Source organism: Ischnura elegans, chromosome 2, assembly GCF_921293095.1.
Source record: "Ischnura elegans chromosome 2, ioIscEleg1.1, whole genome shotgun sequence".
Classification (NCBI taxonomy): Eukaryota; Metazoa; Arthropoda; class Insecta; order Odonata; family Coenagrionidae; genus Ischnura; species Ischnura elegans.
This window is the reverse complement of record NC_060247.1, coordinates 31,808,486-31,828,959: the sequence shown is the minus strand read 5'-3', so window position 1 is coordinate 31,828,959 and position 20,474 is coordinate 31,808,486. Positions and strand designations below refer to the sequence as shown.

The 20,474-nt window shown below is 37.2% G+C and overlaps 1 protein-coding gene across 1 annotated transcript; it reads left to right on the top strand.

Moving 5' to 3' along the window:
* The first annotated feature begins 3,418 nt into the window (after positions 1 to 3,418).
* LOC124153547 (serine protease snake-like) lies at positions 3,419 to 20,067 on the top strand. Its single transcript, XM_046526774.1, has 7 exons — positions 3,419 to 3,567; positions 4,908 to 5,171; positions 10,047 to 10,132; positions 12,175 to 12,284; positions 14,687 to 14,970; positions 17,010 to 17,179; positions 19,835 to 20,067. The coding sequence occupies exons 1-7, from the start codon at positions 3,492 to 3,494 to the stop codon at positions 20,000 to 20,002; spliced, it is 1,158 nt and encodes a 385-aa protein (XP_046382730.1). The 5' UTR covers positions 3,419 to 3,491; the 3' UTR covers positions 20,003 to 20,067.
* Positions 20,068 to 20,474: the final 407 nt, after the last annotated feature.

Sequence of the window (20,474 nt, the reverse complement as noted above, 5' to 3'; positions counted from 1 at the left end):
CACAAGTATTCTACGAAGAAATTCATGGGACAGGAGAGAAAGCAGGTCCTACTCCATTTTGGAAAGCTAACTCAACAATTAATTTCGTGACCCTAGAAAAATATTGCGTGGATACCATTACATTAGATAAGACATTCTAGCCTGTAAGCATTAAATGCGTTACTAAGGCAAAATATTGCTGTAAACATTACGCCAAAAATTGTAGCCTTTTTATGAGGAGCTAGAACCAAAAGTGTTTTACCTTAATAGCAGTTAGCATTGTCCACGAGGAGCTTAGCTTATGGCATCGATGCTGTAAAGTACTTGTCCCCCGATCCTGAAAGTGTGAACCTCACTTACCTGTGGCTTCGTCTGGGGTGACCTCTATCCTCACCCTTAAGAGTGGACCACTATGTGATCCATGATATGAAGTTATTTCATACCCAGCGAATATAAATCAAATATAATGGAATTTAAACAGGAAAGGACAAAGAAATTGACTAAAAAATCATCTGAAAAAGAATCAGATTGGTGAATGTTAAGAACAAATGCCAACCGTTTCGCGTCCATTAGTCCGTGCTGATTTTATGACCAAATTTCTCTTGAGTGAAAAATGTTCAAGTGGCGTATATATGCTATATCTACGAGTAATTTCTAATTATGGTGAACTAAAAACGAATTTGACACGGATGTGATAAGGGTCAAATCGCGCCTCTTGAGAGAGACTACGACTTCGTCCGAGTTTTCCGGTTATATTGGATTATACCAGTTTCAGCCTGATAAGAGAAACGATGTTACAGCCGCAACCTACACAGAGCATCCGTAATGGGAACCTAAGAAAATTTCTTGAAGCAACACTTTTTGCTGAATCTTTCGCGCTTAGTTAATTACACGCCGGACATCCTACGAGAAATCCAGGATAACCTCATTTACTTTCTCACAATGATTATTCGATGCAGAAGTTAACAAACTAATGTATTTGCTCCCCAGTATGCTATCCACACGCCCAAGATGCATCTATAAGAACGTCAAAAAATTCCAAAGAGAATATTTCTTTCATTTTTATTTCATTTTTCAATATAACTGGATGATGAATTCTTACTTTACCTTCAACGCCTGGGAATTATGCTTGCGCCACCTAGGTAGCCCTCAGGTTAAATCGCTGAGTGATTTCCCTCCAGACTTCCGATTGACGTTAATCCTTGCCAAAGCGCCAGACTGTCTCGTCTGAATTAGACCTCGGCCGTCATAAACCAGATATTTTCGAGAGAGGTAGTCGATTTCTGTGCATAATAGTTTGTAATGGCGATGTCGGCGAGCTGCTACGGGTGTGATGGTAATGAATGGCTTGGTTCCGACGATTTAGAAGGCAGTATTTGTTTTTATGTAGTTTAATTTTATTAGAAATTTTATTTTATTAGATTTATAACCAGAGAAGGTAAAAAGAAGTATCAGGGCTAAAATTAAATCGTTCTTAAAGTATTCTGTTTGCTATACTTTCTATTTTTCATAATAATGCCGAAGTTGGGTGTTTCAATTTTTTCCCGAGGTTATGGTTAATACCTAGCCACCAATTTCGCTCATGGATACGTTTACTTTGGTCTGAAACCATTTTTCGCGAAATCACTAATTCCCCGAGAAAACATTAGTTTTGAGACGGTTCGATTAAGCATATTACGTAGGACTGTATGCCTCTGGTGACGCTTAAGAAAATCCCAGCGATTCTTCGAAACTCGTCCAGTTATGATGAGACGAAAATGACCCTCGAGTTTTACCTTTTGACCTTGAGAAGAAGAAAGCCTTGGGGAGCATTCTAGTCGCCATCACGCTTTCCAGAACGACCCACATTTTCCCGGTACTTTTATACAAGCACCAGAATTTCCTCTGAAAATGATTCATCGAAAATTAGGCCCCGAAAGACGAATGCGCATCTAGTGACGCCTTGAATTTTTCAATTTTTCTCGGAGTTAAAAGGGAATGAGATTTTTTTAGGGAGTTCGGTCTTGTTCCACCAGTACGAGCTACACATCTGTGTGACCCCTTGAAGTAACCATTAAAATATACCCCAGCTAGATCTCCGAGGAAAGGTACTGATAATAGAGTTTATTGCACGGGCATTAAATTCTCACAAGTACCCTACTCATCTTGCACCACCCGTGATCAAAATCCGGTATTTTAGATAGCCAGTTTATTTTAATGATGCATGGCTCAAGAGAATTTGCCGATTTGTGAGATCCGTTTGTCTGAGATACTGATACGTGCTACAGAGCAGTGGGACTTCTAAAAGTGATCGATACATTTAATATTTTTGTTGAAAACAACGTCACAATGTCCAATATGCCTTACTTGTGCGACCCGAAGAATGTCACGTCGATATTTTAATTCCTCCCATTCTCAGTGAAGAATGTCGGCAGTTTTGGCATGCACCATATGGTTTCGTATTTGTTCCGCCAGTGGCAACGAACTGAAAGTAATCAATAGCACTCATTAATTTTGCAGTGGAGACGGTAATTTCTGACTCACTTTGTGTGTAAGTGAGGATTTTTTCATACCGATTCAACATTGTTCAGGCTACTCAAGAAGGTCATATAGGGAATTTGTCACGTAGCTTTTTCAATTAAACTAGAAAATGTGGTAGTCATTTTTAGAGTTTACACAGCTCCATAGTTTGTGCGATTTTAAAATAGAGATATTTGAAACCGATTTATTCTTCTTGAATCACTCTCATAATTATTTGGCCATTTAACTCACTGGATTCCATTAGCGGGGAATGCTTTCTATTCAAATGAGTTTGGGTTAAGTAGGATTAAGAACCACTCAGATAAATAATTTTCTACTTTTATCATTTCTCAGATTTAAACACAGAAAATAGCCCAGGAATACTGATTTGAAATATTCCTAAACATGATGATTTTTCTTTAGCGATATGGTGTGGATATTTATAAGTGGGAAGTAACTTCAAATTCTCCTATGGATGTATTATCTGTTCATAAAGAAGCAATGCTAATCAATGATAACCAACTACTGCTAGAATGGTAGATAAATTCATCTGTATAAGGTGTGATTTGGTGTCAAAACGTGTTCATACAAACTTCTACATTAAAATAATTGGGCAATGCTGAAATGATTTACTTATTATTGGTGTTGGGTATTTTACGCAGGGAGATTTTTGCACTAAAATTGTATTTTAGTACAAAATCAAGAGTCACTCCGATAATGACATTGATGACGCATATTCAACGACTGCACAGTAGCTACCTCCTGGAAGATTAGGTCATTAGCCTTACTGTCTCGTTATTATCACGGTGCATACTGAGAAGACTTGACGATGATCAATGATGAGGAAGCCTAGGCCCCGATCGCGGGAGTAAACGATTCAGACAAATTCGAGGTCAGAAGCGTGTCACGTGACTCGGGGAAGATGAAAAAGGGAACGAAATCTTACCTTGCGGCAGTGTTCGGCGGACCACAGTTCGGCAAGGAAGTCAACCGACGCTCAAGCGATTCATATAATGGAGATGAAGACCTGTACGAAAGCCCTCCTCCTTCTGAGCATCATTGCTGCCGTCTCAGCGCAAAGATATCCAGGTAATTTATAATTATTTAATGATATGATTTTAATAGGGTTTGAATATGTTTTCGCAACAATGGTCGGAAATTTTGACGCGTGAAGGCCTGGTTATGCGGAATACGAACGCATACGAGTTAATGATCTCCGCAATTTCTTCGAGTTCTCACCGCGTCCATTGGCTTTTTTCTGACAACAGTTTCGCTGACATTGCAGCCAGCATTTTCAGGTCAAGAGGACCATTCAAAATACGCCAACGGACCCGATGGAAATTCCAAGATCAGCTAATCAACGCCGCAAAAACCTGCAAACCTACTATTACGAGTTAATGTCTACATTTATGAAAGCGATAATGCACGTAAAAATTCCATGTGTAACCATCCAACTTATGCAAATGCAAGAGCATAAAATACAACCTGTTCAAATATGGTTCATGCATTCGTACACGATCTGTTCCGCTCAACAAAATTGTTCACGCATTCTCACATTAACTCGTACGTATAAATGTACTGTGTAACCAGGCCATGTATATTTTTCGGTGATGATTTGCAGGTTATGCTATTTAATGGAATTAGTTTGGTTTTAACATGAATTGATACCAATACGATGAATAATTTTAAAGCTAATTATTTATTAGGTACATTTACTACAGTGTGTATAGCATTAGCATCATCTACGTATTCAGAATTAAAATATAAAATATTTTTCCAATTTAGTCTGAATGGTTTCCTCCTATTTTTACGCCATTATTACCAAAAATAACTCCTGAGAGGATTCCCTAGAAAAAGGAACAGAGTCAATAGTTTTTTTATGCTTTGGTGAGTTAAATTCATAGATTCTGGTGACTATGTTTGAATTCATGATTTGTAACGCGACAAAGAATCAAGCGATTTGAAATTAAACTTTGCTGGCTCTGTTAAGGGTGACGACTTGGTGGTTTAATTTTAGATATTTACTTCAGTATCTAGCTGTTTGAAATATAGAATTAATGATTTACAGAAAGCATGATGTAAAAACTAACCGATGAAGATGATTTTATTAAGTTTGGTATTTGATTTTTATTGCTCCATTCGGGTGTTGCTGCGTCGGGATGTTTTTTTTCTATTCCTCATTCTGGTCACCTTTTCAAGAAGATTATCTTATTAACGCTCTCAGCGATTCCCAAAAAGAACAAAAATAACTGGTTGTGAAACCTAAAGAAAAAATTGGTATTTGGATTGGGCATGCAGATGCGATCGAAATGGGCTTTGAATAAAAATTCTATTTAACTTTGATATCGACCCATCTCCAGTGTTTATTTCAATCTCTAGTAACTATCTTTATTTTATTTTTTCCCTGATCATTTATTTTCCTTTCGCAGGAGACCGATGCACCGACTCGAGGCGTCGAAACGGCGTGTGCACTCCTCTGAATCAGTGCCCCAGCGCCCAGCAGGATTTGCGGCAGGGCGTGAGGCCCACCAACTGCGGCTTCCAGGGAGGCCAGCCAGTCGTCTGCTGCGTCGCACAATCGCAGCGGCCTCAGGCGACGCGGCCATCGGGGACCCCGCCTCGACCCTCGCCCGTGGTCGCCCCCGTGGTTGCGCCAGTGAGGGCCACGAAGCCAGGGGAGAAGGCTAAAAAATGTGAGCACCACGAATACATCAATGGAGGATCCTACGGACGGCCAGGTGGATGTGGTGTCTCCCACCGCGCATGTAAATGGGTTTATCAAAGACACCACCCGCCTCACCGACGGTGGAGCGATCCGAATTTCACGAGATATCTACATGTATAATAGGGGATGCCTGTTTGTATGTCCGCTACGCATTTCCATACGGCTGCATGGATTGCGACCCAAGTTAGTGTATACGTCCATCTCATGCTCGCAAACCCCGTAGTGTTACTTTCGGTTGCGTCCGACGCGTCGTTTGCCTCGTTTTCTCATTACCGAACCCTGCAAGTGCGATCCGCGCCACCCGGAACCCATTCCCTACCCTCTGCTTACTCTACCACCTTCCGATAACATCCCCATTCGCTCTGCCATGTTCGTACATCTTTATGCGCGCAGTGTGCCAGGTGAATGCAGATTAGGGGACTTCCAGTTCCAATCCCGCCTTTTCTCGCAACTTCACCGTTCATAGGTAAATGGCCCACGAATAACCTTACTGTCCTTTTAACCGTGCATTCTGACAAATCGTGTTCCTCCTTACGTTCTTTCAAATTTTCCCATTGAAAGGACAATATGACTATGAATTCCAAGTTATAGTTTTCCTTTTCCCGGGTTTCGTTCCCGAGCAACGCCGGGTGGCCGGCTAGTAATCTATATTTAGGGGTTGTTGGCCTAAATTTTAGGGAGCGTGGTGGTACAGTGAGTGTAACGCTTGGCTGCTGTTCGAAGAGTTCCCGGTTCAAATCTCGAGTGAAACCTCTGGTCACCCACAAACGAATTCCTCGAAGTGCCAAGTACTCCAGGGAAAGAAATTGGTCCCCCTACCATGAATGTGGAATATTTACACATATGTGGCTATGTTTGGGCTGAGCTCTATCCTCACCTTTCCAAACCATTATTCGGGCAGAATAACTTGAGGGGGATTGCACTTGAATTCATGTTCTCCCTCTAGGTGCACAGGATCTATAAAATATCAAAATCTATATCTACAAAATTCATAGCTTTCCAATAAGTCATAGCTCACATAGGACATATTTGAAAACAGCTTAAAATCTCCGGGACTGAGTAGGGACTTCTCTATGGAGTGAGTGAGGTCCTCGCGAAAGCTCATGTCTTCTAGATGTACAAATAAGGAAGGTGAAATATTTTTGAGAGTTAAGATAAAGGAATACAGGGAAAAGGAAGCCCCTGGAGACGGCAAACAGTGTCCCAGCGTTCCACCACCGGAGGCATTTAAATTCATTGAGAGCATAAGTCATAAGTGGCGACAAAAATAGTAAACATCAATTCCCTGTCCAGGGCTATCCATTTAACCTAGACACCGGGTTTCTATAAAATCTTTAGGACTCTACCAGACCCAAAATATTCTACTGCAGAGCCCTGTAAGTTTACGATGAGACTATAACTATTTTTTTTTGCAGATTTAGGTGGTCTGTGGGTTTGTGGGATTGTGACTTTTTCCTCCCGTTTCTAAAGAAAATTTGGGTCTGGACACGATTTCATCAGTAAACACTACTTCGTAAGAGTTCAGAACGGAACGCATGCCATTCTTAATGCATCCAGAGGCATTCAGATTTCTTAAAAATCTTCCCATAGTTTTCTTTTATAACGTAATAGGTGCTCATTCCAAATAGAGAAAAAAATTATACTAATATGTTAGCTGCTGAAAGTACGGTAGATTTGGTAACCACAGTCCAATGGCAAAATAGGTTCTTATGTCATTGATGCATGGAGAAAAATTACACAAATACGTTACCTGATGGGAGATTTGGTAATCCCTTCAGAGAAAACATAGTCTGATGGTGAGATGGGAAATTACCGTCACCCTCTATCCAAACCTCTAGCCTCTAATATTTTCAATGTGAATCACATTTTATCTATCAGCCATCGAGGTTCATGTTCAATGTCTCCAATAAAAAATGTTGTATTTGCGAAATATATATTTGATTTATTTATATATCTAATTAAAATCCAATAAAATTAGTCAGAAATTTAATTTCATCGCTCATCCTGGGATATCGTCAAATAAAGCAAGCGTATGCAATTCCATACAGATCCCTGCGCTGTCACTCTAGGGGCGATAAAAAAACGACACTCTACGTAACACTGTTGGCGTGAGGATGAGGAAGTTGGCTTATATTTCAAGCGGTATTCGGAAGAACGATTGCCATACGAATGAGGGGCTATCGTGACGGTTATCCATGCTCTTGTCATAAGAGAGGGCTATAAAGAAACTCGAGAGTGATGACCTGTGGGAAGGCGAGTTGACGATAGAGACTTTTTCCATTTATTCGTTCAATGGTGAGCCTGAGGCTTCCATTTCTCTAACAAACGATGTCATTTCTATTCGAGGGAACTAATGAGGTCTGATGGGAACGTAATTGCCGTGAAAATTTGTCTATAGCCCTCTCTAGACTATAAAATAAAAGGAAAGTTCGTCTAGATAGCATTAGTGGCTAAAAGGCCGCAGCTCTGTTTCAAAAATCGTTATAATCGAGACGCTAAAAAAATATGCGAAAATATTTTCTATGGGCAGTGGCACCTTTCGGATCATAGACTCGATCAATCGGGAAAGCTGACCAGAAAATACGAAATACGTGAAAACATCGAGCACTAGTGCTGATGGCGAATGCTGGTGATCAAATGGACGGACAGGGAGGGAAATGAGTAAGTGTACCGAAAAATAGGAGAAGAAAGGGATCTGTGCAGTACAAAAAGCCATAGAAGGGCACTGTGGATGTGGATAGTGAAGGGCACTGTAAATGTCATAAGGCGTGCAAATTTCGCGAGATATTAAAATGAAAAAAACACCGAGAAAGGACCCAAGGAAAAAGAACATCAAGGAACTGAAGGAACTAGCTTGGGAATGGGGGAAATGGAGGGCTGCAGTATACCACTCCCTGGATTTTAGCACTATCTAAGTAGCATTGGTGGATTCGCGAAGATAAACTCCAGAGCAAGAAAGCGATACAAACAGCGGTTTTCAAGGTTGGGCGGACAAAATACCTCAGAGTTACAATTTTATTGAAAGCATAATACTGATTAACAGAATATTAATGTAAAAAATCGTATATTTATGTATATGGAACTAAAACTTATGGAACGAAAATTTTCGATGCTCGGGGCCCGTACGTTGCTAAACAAAATTTGGCCGTCGCACAAAATACCTATTTGGGAGAGCATTTAGTATATCGCTGGGAAATATCGAGGTATTTCACATGTTTTGGGAGTGCAGAGAGGATGAACGACGGGAAATGGACGAATAAAGTTTACCAAACGCGTGTGAGTGAGCAAGTTATAAGGCATTGCCCTCAACTGAAGTATTAGAATGAGGACGTTTTTTTACCGAGACTAACTACAATATGCCAAAACTCGCCCGCCTGTGTAAAATAATTTTCTTCCAGTAAGATTTCAATGACATTTCTACTTGTGTCTCTACTACTTATGTTTGGGTTTTTGGCTAATGAGTTTGCCAATCGCAGTCCAAGAATAATCTCTCGATTAATACGCTCCTGCTGAAGAGCATTAGTAAGAGGAAGCAATGGTAGCTAATGCAAGAATAGATGCCTTTAGATCGTTGGCGCATATACAATTGGTAGATTCTGCAAGTGTAAAATATTCAGTTTCAATAATATTGTAGAAATGCAGGGAAAATAGACGCAAAAACTAGGGACTCATAGTCCGACCTGGGCCAAGGACATGTTCATTCCACAAAAAAGTTTTCCGTTTTATTTGCACTTAGGAGAGGCTACGTGTACGATTGGCTTTTTTGTTGTTACCTAAAAATTGTCTAGAGTTAATGCTCTACAATCATACTAGCGTTTGGCTGAAGCCTCGGAAATTTGCGGCTATGAGCATGTACCAAATGCTACACTATAGTTCTGTGTGCCCGGCAGCAGCATTCCACCTTGCCCAAAATTAAAAGCTTGAAAATATTAATTGCTTGCAGCTGTCGGCGAAAATTATCGAATTGATTGCTCGAATCTAGGTCAAGGAAATTGATTTTTTTCGTGGAATACTCTCACCTGGTATTCGTTTGGGAGCGACTTCGTAAAAGCTTGTCTTTACCACGGTCATTGTCAAATGGTAAACATGTACAAATTTAGTCTATTTGGGAAAAAATCACTACAATACAAGAATACTAAATTGATGTTTTGTCAACAGAAAAAATATTTCAATACAATATTCATTAGTAAAAAGTCTATCTTAAAACCATATTCTATTTTTTATTATGCAATAAAACATTTATCAGAGTATTTATGCGTCATCATCTAATCAAATTCACCCGTGAATAATTAATCAAAAGAAGAAAAATCGGAATTTCAAGCAATGGTATGATGAAGCTTCAAGAAACATACATACTTGCACATATACATCTGCACTTGCAATTTTTTTTTCAATATTCATGAAGCTCACTGTTATCGTATTGTATACTGCACTCTGGTGAAAAATCTACCTCTGCCGAACACCCTTGAGGTTTTTGCAGATTTAAATAGGTTTATGCCGTAGTTGCAATGCATTACTATTGCATTCATATGTGCGCGATTATTATGTTATGGCCGGTCGTAGGTACTATTTCATGGCTGGGGTATTCTTTTCTGTCAGTATTAATACTGTATGTTATATTATATTAAACGTCGTAATTCATGCTCTACCCTATTGGTTCTATTTCGCTGTGACATCGCCACCTTGTTCACGATTTTTATTGTATTGTTGATTTATTTTATTGTACCTTAAACGAAATGAAGTTTATATAAATACGTGTATATTTATTCCACATCAATGTGTTGGATTCAATTTACTTTTGCACTTAATTAAATACTTACCCATACATATCATATCATTTCAGGGTGCGACGAATACAATAAAGCGTGTCCTGTAATATTTGGCGTTGTAGGAGGTACTCCTGCTTTACCTGATGAATTTCCTCATATGGTAAGCTCTTTTCTCCTCTCCAAAGGTATTTTTTTTATCTCCAGGTACTTTTTTATGGATAAAATTTAAAACATTAAATATTTAGAGGAATCAAAATATATGGAGCATCGAGAACTAGTATTTCTCTTTGCCCCTCCAACTTTTAATTACCGTCGACAGTGACAGGATCTATTCATATAATTTTAATTCCTTTCTAACATATTTTAGTTATTGATATTACCTTATTATGAATATTTTTTATCTAGCTCACACTTAACAAAATTAGAGTCTTGTTTTCTGGAAATCGTATATTCATATTTTATGCATAAAAGTTGCAAATGTTCTTGTGGCAACGTCGCAGGAGAATGAAATATTTTTAAAAAGGGTTTAGCTCAGCCCTGAAGAAAAGCACGCCCTGGTAATACTATAAATAAATCACCATCATAAATGTTCCTTTTATTCGTCATGAATTCTGTGGACCGGAAGACGTGCTCGAATTCTTTGTGGTCACACTAGGAGCTCCTTGTTTAACCACAAAGGAGTCCTTGTGTCTCATTTTTGGGGAATATAAAACTTGGATGGAATTCTTCCCTTATCTGTTTTGAAGGTGCCAAATGCAGTAATATTCCTCATCTCGACTCATCATGTAATTTCAATGATAACTACCTTATATAACCATTATATATACATACCTTATATATACCTTATATAACCAGAGAATAACTACCAATATCTTCCTTTTCTTTTGACCCCGAGTACAAGGCAAACCGTCATTGCACTTCTTCTTTGAATATCCTATAAGCTGGCCGTATATTTATAAAGTACAGTATTTTTATAAGTAAAAAAGGTAAAGTGAAGCATCATATTATATAATAAACAAAACTATGATGATTTTTTTACTCAGGTTGTATGTAAAATGAACCATTGTCACTACTTTTTATGCATACAAGATCTTATTTGCGTCCTTTTGGTTGTCTCATTGCAGTACAGAGGGCAAAACTGGGGGTTGAGCTTCTACGGCCTCGATACTGTGAAAAGGAAAATATTCAGATGGCCGTATAATTCTCCCACGGCTCGTCTACCTGTTAAATCAAAATTGTCACTGTGTTGTTGTGCGGGAAGGGGGAGTAATTCACCGCAGGGACCAAACACCAGCCTCTCAACCGGAAAGCCCAAATCACACACACATTCACTCACAGCAAACATACAAAACAAGATCCTTTGTTAGGGCTGTAAGGACCTCCACTAAGGATTCTTGCTCCACAAAAAAACCGGGAATCTTCACAGGATAGGCCTGCTAGGGTTAACCAGTCATTTGCGGAAACACACGCACTCAATAAGCCAGAGGCGCAGCTAGGGGGATACACCCCCCTCCCCCCCCCCCCCCCAGAGCTCAGAAATTTTTAAGTTAAATCCATTTTACGTAATTTGATTGATATTGCTAATAGAATAGTGTAAGTATGAATAAAATATCCCTCAGAAAGCCGTAAAACTCGCCATTTTGAACCATTTATCTTAAAATTCCGCAATTTACTAATCTCGCACCTACCGCTTATCCTGGTGGGTATTCCATACCCCCACACACCCCGGTATTAGTTGCACCTAAACCCCCCCCCCCCCCAGCCTTAATTCCTAGCTGCGTCCCTGCAATAAGCTCTCACACACACATTCACTCATCCACAGATGGCTTCAATCTTCCGGGAGAAAAAATAGCTCCAACGAGAGCGTGGTCGAGGATCGGCAAGGGGGGACGAGGAACCACACATAGTTTTGTAGTACAGAGTGATTTTCGTCCTCTTTTTATTCCAATTCCGAAAAAGCCATGGTAAACATGGTAGCCATTTTGATATGAGGTATTGGAATTGTTAATGGGGGAATTATTTTCGAAACCATATTTTCAATGGTATGAATTTGCGTAAAGATCAATAATTATTGATATCATTTCATAGTAGAGCATGAAAATTACACGAATGCCTTAGATTTTGAACTCCTTAAAAGTAAAAATAGGAATATTACAATAAGAAATAAACCTCAAATAAAATTCCCTTGATTTATTTTCACAGGCAGCAATAGGATATGGGCCGCAGAATAATATTGAGTGGAAATGCGGAGGCTCGCTCATCGCTGAGAATTTCGTCCTGACTGCCGCCCATTGTCTCCGTGGTGGTAACGCGTAAGTATTGCTTGTTGCTTTCTTATGAGAAGCTTCATAATACCCTCCATCATATATTCATCAAAACCTCGGTTCATCATTTGATCGCCATCACCTGTCAGTAAATCTGGGAAATGGTTTTCCGCAGCCCTTCCTCTCCCTCCCTAACGAAGAATTTTCACGTTTGTCATCTTTAGTTCGAAAATTTATCAACTCAAATACTAAAAACGAACAAAAAAAGTCAAAATAGTAGAATGCGTCGTTTCGCCCATGGAGGTTGGATGGGGAGAGCGAGCCATAAGAGATTGGATAACTTAATGCTTCCCAGTCACTAGCGATAGCTCAACACACATAACATATCCTGAGTTATTTATATTATCACAACGTGGTTGAAAATCGACTGTGGACAATTTACGAAGGAGCTTACTTCATCTTGAAGCGCAGAAAAGTGGAAAAATACGAAAAAAATTCATGATGATGGGAATTTCTCAGAATTATAATATCTGAATGAAATTTATGCCCATTCAAAACAGTAGTTGGTACTGATCTTCTCCTTTATCCATACACACTTTTATTTGACTGCATAACAAAATTCTCTCCGCTATAAACTATGGCAATGAGTATTTCTCGTTGTTTTCGGCAGATATGGGTTTAATCTGGTCGAAAGCCCGAAAAAAACTCATTAATTCTTCGGCCCTCCTTCGCAATTCTTCACACCCTTTGTATTGTGTTGTTTAACGCTGAATAGTTGTATTTGTTGAATTTTATGTTGATCTCAGAATATCATATTTTTTAATTCGCCTGATTAAGTTGATCCTGTGTTCTTATGAATAGATTTATCTTTTTCTACTCTGCTAAACACTTCCTTACTATTCCCAAGTGATGTAAATCACGGCAAGGTATTTCGCACCACTGATTTTTTAAGATATTTTATTAAACATAAAATTAGCCTACCCCGGAGGTTTGTAAATGGTGGTATTGAGTAAACAATTACTCCAGGCATTAATGATTGCAAAGGCTTATCACTCCAGCTTGACCTGTAGTATCTCGTCTTTTTGTTGATGCAAAATTTTCGTCCCTACTATCATCTGGAAATTTTCGGGGCAAAAGTAAATCCTTGTCAACATTTTCTTGCGTCTGAAATCCAAATTTTACATTGAAGAAAGTCTGAGGTAAAAATTTTCGTACTTAAAAAAACGGGGCAATCGTAGGACTGGCCGACAGAAGTGAAAACTGAAATAATTATTATCCATTTATTTTTCATATAAATTTAATATTATTAAAGAACTAATTTTTCCAGTAATACTCATTTTTCAACAAAAATTGAAATTATTTTTTCAGCAAACTGTTTATTATTAAATATATATTAAAATACGATGTGTATGAATAGAAAGTAACATCATTTATATATTAAAATATAATATGCTTTTATTTCTTTTATTTAATATGCTTTAAACCTATAATTGTTCACTATGCACATAAAAGAAACTGCCTTAAATTGTACTGACCTGTATTTTTATAGCGTGTACACTCCTCTGCACGTTCATGCACGAGCTCTTTATATTTAATGAACTTATACAATATACACTATAGATTTTTATTTTCAATTTTAATATTTTTAAAACAAAAAGACTTTAACAGTCTATATATTAACAATATATTAACAAAGTGTATATATTAATCTCTATTAACAGTCTACAAAATAATACGCACTGTATAGATAAAGTACATATGTACAGTATAGAACTAGAAGCAGACAGATGCCAGTATTCAGCATGTAAAAGTATAGCGGTGACGCAACCTATACCATTGTATACACTATACACACTATACATATGTATATCTCGCTGTAACGATCGCGGTGTCGGGTCGGTGACGCTCACGCGAATTCTATGCTTTTTCCCCATCCCGCAAAAGTGCTTAACGCCGCTAAAGAAGTTTTCACTTCAAAAATATTGACGAAGATGTACTAGATGTACTGCATGAAAATTGCAGTGTGAAAGATGATATTTTATAAAAGGAATGCCTCACGAAATTAAACCGATCTAGTGGCAGTAATGCGCCTTTTTAAATGTGCAGTGCACGAATTAGAGCTATTTCAGCATCTTATTGCTAAATGTGATGAAAAATGGGTTGTGATAAAAATAGCTGATAATTTTACCACCAAATTCCATCTTTGCTGGCAGAAATATCTTCTAAATCTTTCCAAAAATGCAATCCTTTTTCTCTCAGATGTAATCTACTCTTTTTCACGCCAACAAATTTGGAAGCGAAGCATTCTGTTATATTAGCCGTCTCTCTTGTGTAGTGTGGTTATCAATAGTTCTATTAATAAAGGTATGGGTTATTTACATAAGTTTTCAATCAGTAAAGGAGAGGAATTTTTATGGCTTTATTTGATCATTATTAAATCATTTTTTCAGTGGTGTAGCACAATGGGTCCTTCTTGGAACTGTGGATTTGGTACCAAATGAAGCACAACTGGGCGACGCAGGTCAAATTCACAGAGTCATCCGCAGAATTCGTCACCCTGAGTATAAACCACCGGCAAAATACAATGATGTTGCCTTGCTGGAAATTGGTCCAGCAATTACTAAGAACCCGAAGAATTTAACATCCGAACAATTGCATCCTGCATGCCTAAGGCTTGATGACTCCACCAAGTATGACTCTTACATCGCAACAGGATGGGGTCGTGTTGGTCCAGGTATGAAGTTTTCGTATATGTCATTTTTATGCATATTTGCTGTATAATATTTATCTTCTTTCGCGGCTGTGGCATGGCTCTTGATTTTTATTTAGTCAAATTCAAAGATTGATGCCAACAGTTATTTCTCGGCTAGCGCTACCTGTTCCTTCTTATTTACATTTTTAGTGCCAATTTATATAGCTCTCGTTAACTTACCATAATGATTCTAGTTTATTATAAAGCTATGTCCACACGGGCGATAATGTATCCTGTAATGATAATGTAATCCTCTTCTGTATATTTTGAGTTTTGACCAAAACCTCAAAATAAAACTACAGAAAATGAAGATAAATAAATAATAAGAATATTTTTAATTACCATTCAGCGTTGCTATTTCATTTTAGATCCTGCCGCCTGAAGAAAGCAATTAATTGTTTAATCTTGCTAAATTCAATCAAAAACTACTCAAAAATCTCTTTCACTGTCTTCCTTTCATAAATTGTGAAGTCTTCAAATTAATAAAATATATGAATTCTTCTACTTTTCTCCAACTTATGAGTAAGTCGACGAAAAACGACGCCTCCCTCTCTTGGCTTTGATAACGAAGACTAACAATAAGTGAAGGATACTGGAAAGATAATAGGTTCAGCCGGGGGGTGAATATTTTACTATTTCAATGAAGCACCGAGGTCAAGTGTGTGCTAGCATGGGTGAGAAATAGTCATGGTAATTAGCGAATGTAAAGGAAAGGTGAATAGGTCGTGAACACTTGCTCGTTACGGAGTAAAACATCATCAAGGCGATTAGCAATCCCCTATTGTTCCAGGAAGTCGAACTTCTACCCTTATGTCCTGTGCTTTAAGATATCCCACTTCACATCGTCCTAGCACACTCTATCACCTGCTAGTGGCACACCACCCGTGACCGTTACACTTGACCTTGCTAATTCGATGTTTTATACCCCCAAACACGGGAGTGAGTTATCGCACTCATTAAATATGCCCGCTATACATCTAAGCCTTGTTTATTTCCTACCGAGAAACACGATGTAGAGTAAATTGGCAAGTACCGAAGGCTGCATGTATGGTTGTCATGTGTGCCCTATTCACTGTATTTCATCTATTTTCAAGCTCCTTTCATTGAAAATAGTAATCATGGTCACTATTTACTCTCAATGTTACCCCATACTTTTAATTAAAAATATTAAGAGATACATGAGTCTCTGCATGGCTGACATCCCAAAATATATTTGTTAGATGATGAATTAGTCTTTATTTTTTTTAATTCGTTAAGAGGAAATATTTCGAAGTAATCTAGTTCTTTTTCGTCGTATTTAATGTTGTACCTGAATAATCGTTTGAAGACGATAGAGTGCAAAAACAGCAACAAAATTTCTATAGTAAAATAGGCTTTTTGAAATAACTAAAAATGAAACAATTATTTTCCCATGATTTAATTGCGCCCAGAGAATTGTATCTGGCTTGTTTGAATAGGTTTATATGATATATATAAATTATATGTAAACTAAACTTGGCAATTAAATTTTAAGCCCTCAGTTGGAAATTAAGCAGTAGAAATCAAAGCATCAGGTCGTGAATAAGGTCCACTTTTGTAAATCTGGATATATATTCAGCATTACAACTATTGATGTGCCATGCATATTAATGTAACACGATCAGTTTTTAATTAATCACAATAGACTCGCACAAAACCACAAGGGAATTAAACTCTTAAAAAAACTGTATTACCATAGCAACATGCAAGTATGTCGATCAAAATTGTTAATCATTCTTTATTTAACCATAAAGGAAGGAATTTTCCGTGAGAGAAGGTAACTTGCGCTCAAATACTGAGAGTTTTCCTTGCCAAGAATAGGGAACTCTGGGTACAAATCTTTGTCAATCAAGTGATGTTTTCGTTATAATTTTCCACAGGTGTACGTGTCTTGCTTTTCAGAATTAAATGCTTTGTATCGTTCTTATCTGAGATCTGAGAGGTCGGTTATCGATATAGATAAGAATAATTATTGTCTTTACATATATATTTTAATTTCTCAGGTGAGGATCCAAGTAACCAGCTATTGAAGGTGGCACTGAATGTCTTCGATGAAGCAAAGTGCAACGAGACCTTCGAGACGGAAATCAGAACCACAACTCAGCTGAGGAGAGGCATTGATTCCACCATGTTATGCGCTGGGATATTGAGTGGCGGGAAAGACACATGCCAGGTAATTCTGATTCAATGATTTCTATTTAGGTGAGAGTTATCTCATCCTTACCAAAACATGATTATGCAACGGTGAGTGGTTTACTTCAGCAGTGTAACCGAAGGGTTTCTCTTTCATTAAAACTTTATTTTATAAATAAAACCTCTGTAAGCTTGCATCTGGGAGCGGTGTAACATAGTAGTAGGTTGGGTTTAGTTTTATAATGGAGTTAATGCTACCATTTTCTTCAGTCAAAAGGGCATATGGCTTTAACTATCGAGCACCTTCTACAAATACCACACTAAATTTACATGTTTTCTTAGTATCATGATTGTTGTAATATTTAGCAATTCATATACATATATTTACTGATTAGTGAATTTTATTTGCACAATTTAATGCTGTCTGCACTAGACCTTTGATCGATCTGTAATCACACCATGCATTAGTTTTATTGGTAAGTTTAAAAAATATTCAGGCAATACAAAAACGTAGTTATATAATTCGATACAATCGGAAAAGTTATTTGGCTAACGTTTTCGATTTCCCTGCATAACGTCATATGTGACTCGTTTCGAAATATCCCCAGCCACTCGCATCTTCATCTTAAATGCAACTTTCGTCATTCCAATATCTACTTCATCTGCATCCTTCCTCCTTTGCCTAATATCCTTCATGTACAACCTGTCTGTAGCAATCATATTTGAAGTCACTTGAGCTATTTCGCCTTAATTTGGCTTAATTTTCCTTCCTCTTAGAAATCATTTCAGATTTCTGTCCTCACTTTACTCATTCAAGTTTTATGTACGATATACATGTTTCTCGTATACATCGGACTTTTACGCATTTTCTGGGCGTTTTATAGTGGTTAACTTTTCAATGCTTTATACAACACCACAATTTAATTTCGAGTTATTATTGGTAATTCAGGTCATTGCGTATATATTTTTTATTTTGTAAAATAGATATTTTTTCGATAAATTAAGCTTTGTACATACATTTTTATGTACACATGACATTTTTCATAAGAACTGCTTTCATGGAAATTGGACTATTTCACCAAATTTATTTTGTCTTAAAATTAATGTGTCATGTTTAATATGAATTTACAAGAATGTATTCCACGCTGATATTACTTTTAACATAAAATGACGATGAATTTATTGTATTATTCCGATATTTGCTTTTTGAAAATCGGCAAAAAAAACTTCAACGTTTTAAATTTACTCACGGTCAGAGGCATGGTAATTTACTAATCTCACCAGCTGCTCCTGTTCAATAAAATTATGCCTTATTTATCTGCAGTTCTATTCAAGAAAAATACTTCTCAAGTCACAACAAAAATCCATGCTATTTTTAATGTTCATCTGAGTAAAATCTATCGTTTCGACCATCTTTTGAAGTTGTGCATTAACAAAATGGATAGTTAGAGGCGTGACTTCGTGAAATTACTTCATGTTGATTCAAAAAACCTTTTAGATTTCACATTGATACATTTCATACATCTTTGTGAAATTTTCAAGGTTTTTTGATTCAACATGTGGATTAACTTTTGACTTCAGATAAGAGAGAAGGCCACATTATGAGGACTCCCTTTTCCCCAATGGCGGGAGAAGTGTTGAAAAAACGTAATCGGGCTCAATTAAAATGACACCATCAAATTTGTAATTAATTAAAATAACATTTTATTTTTCATTTCAAAAGCAACCAATGAGATTAGAACTAAGATTACAACTACTTTAAATTTTTCTTCTTTAAATGCTGTCGATATCTCCTCGATCAGGTACAAACAGTACAAACATCCAAACCTGCATGTATGTTGTTATTTGATGCCATTGCATAAACTAATCACAAAGATATTTCATTTAGGCATTAAAAAATACGTTCCACCAAAAAAAGATACCTGTGGATGAGGTTAGTGCTACTGGAACTGCCTTTCGATCAGCGGGCGGGGAATTCAAATTTTTTCTTTTGATTACTATAATGTAGCGATTACTCGCACAAGCTTTGGAGTTGATTCCAATTACAAATTTCTTTTTTTAACTTGCGATGAAAATTACAAATTTCCAAAGATGTAATAGTTCAAATTAATTCAATCACTATTTCTTCGTACACGTGATTAATGTTTTTCACCTCTCAAGCTCAAGTCTGATCGGTTAATTTGTCCTATTAAAGTCTATTTTGAACCCGCTGTCTAGATAAACGACTGCAGTAATGTCTAAAGTGGTGCCATATTATTCATAAAATTAGATTTCCGTCATCAGAATTTCTTGGAACATCAGCGGACAACTTTTTTATTAATTAGGAAAATAAGAATGGAATATTCGCACTCTTTTTGTTTATATCGTGCACTCTTTTTGTTTATGTCCTCTGTTGTTTCATATGCACTTTAACGTATTTTTATCCATTCCTGTAAAGTGTGTTTTTGTAAATAACTTTTAAAATATGCGACGCCTTGGCAGTCAGCCGCAAACATAAATAAATAAGCGTTTTTTGTACTTTAAAATCGTTGTCATAAAAATATTTAAGCCTCCTTCTCGCTAGCTATTCTCGGAGATTAAATTTTGTAGCACATTTAAAGTTTTTTTACGGCCGTTTTTATGATAATGGAATTTTATTTTCATTTATATGAGTTTTTAGAGCACACTAAGATGTTAAAATTATTTCTCGTTACAGGGAGATTCCGGAGGACCCCTTATGTATGCCACTTACAGAACGTGCATGTATGAAATCTGGGGTGTCACATCATTTGGAAAGGTTTGCTCTTTTGCCAATTCTCCATCTGTTTACACGAAAGTGTCAGCATTTGTGGAGTGGATCGAAAACATTGTTTGGCCAAATTAAATTTGAAATTAACTGATATCATTAACGGTTATCATCTGCGATGTAACCCAAGGATACTTTTTTCACACCTCCTGAAAAATATCTCTCACAAATAGGAATCAATTCTTTGCAAAAGTTGATCGTTACGTGGATTCAAGATTAAATATTTATTTTTATATCTTATATCATAATTTATTGCATTTTTGTCTAGATTAGCATGTGTTTGAGTGAAACTTGAAGAATATTCCTGATGTTTTCCATTGAAATTGCTGACTTGCATACTGCGACGTCAACGCTAGATATGATGAATAAAAATGTTGTCAAAAGAAGGATAAGTGTATTTTATTTTGTTATTATTAAGTATATTAGCATTAATCGCCGGTTGAAGATTTTATGTGGAGAATATAAAAAATATTCACGGTACTTTATCTGTGATGACTCTGTCAGGGGCATGATGGTAATGAGTTAATCATGAAATCTTACCCATGGCTAA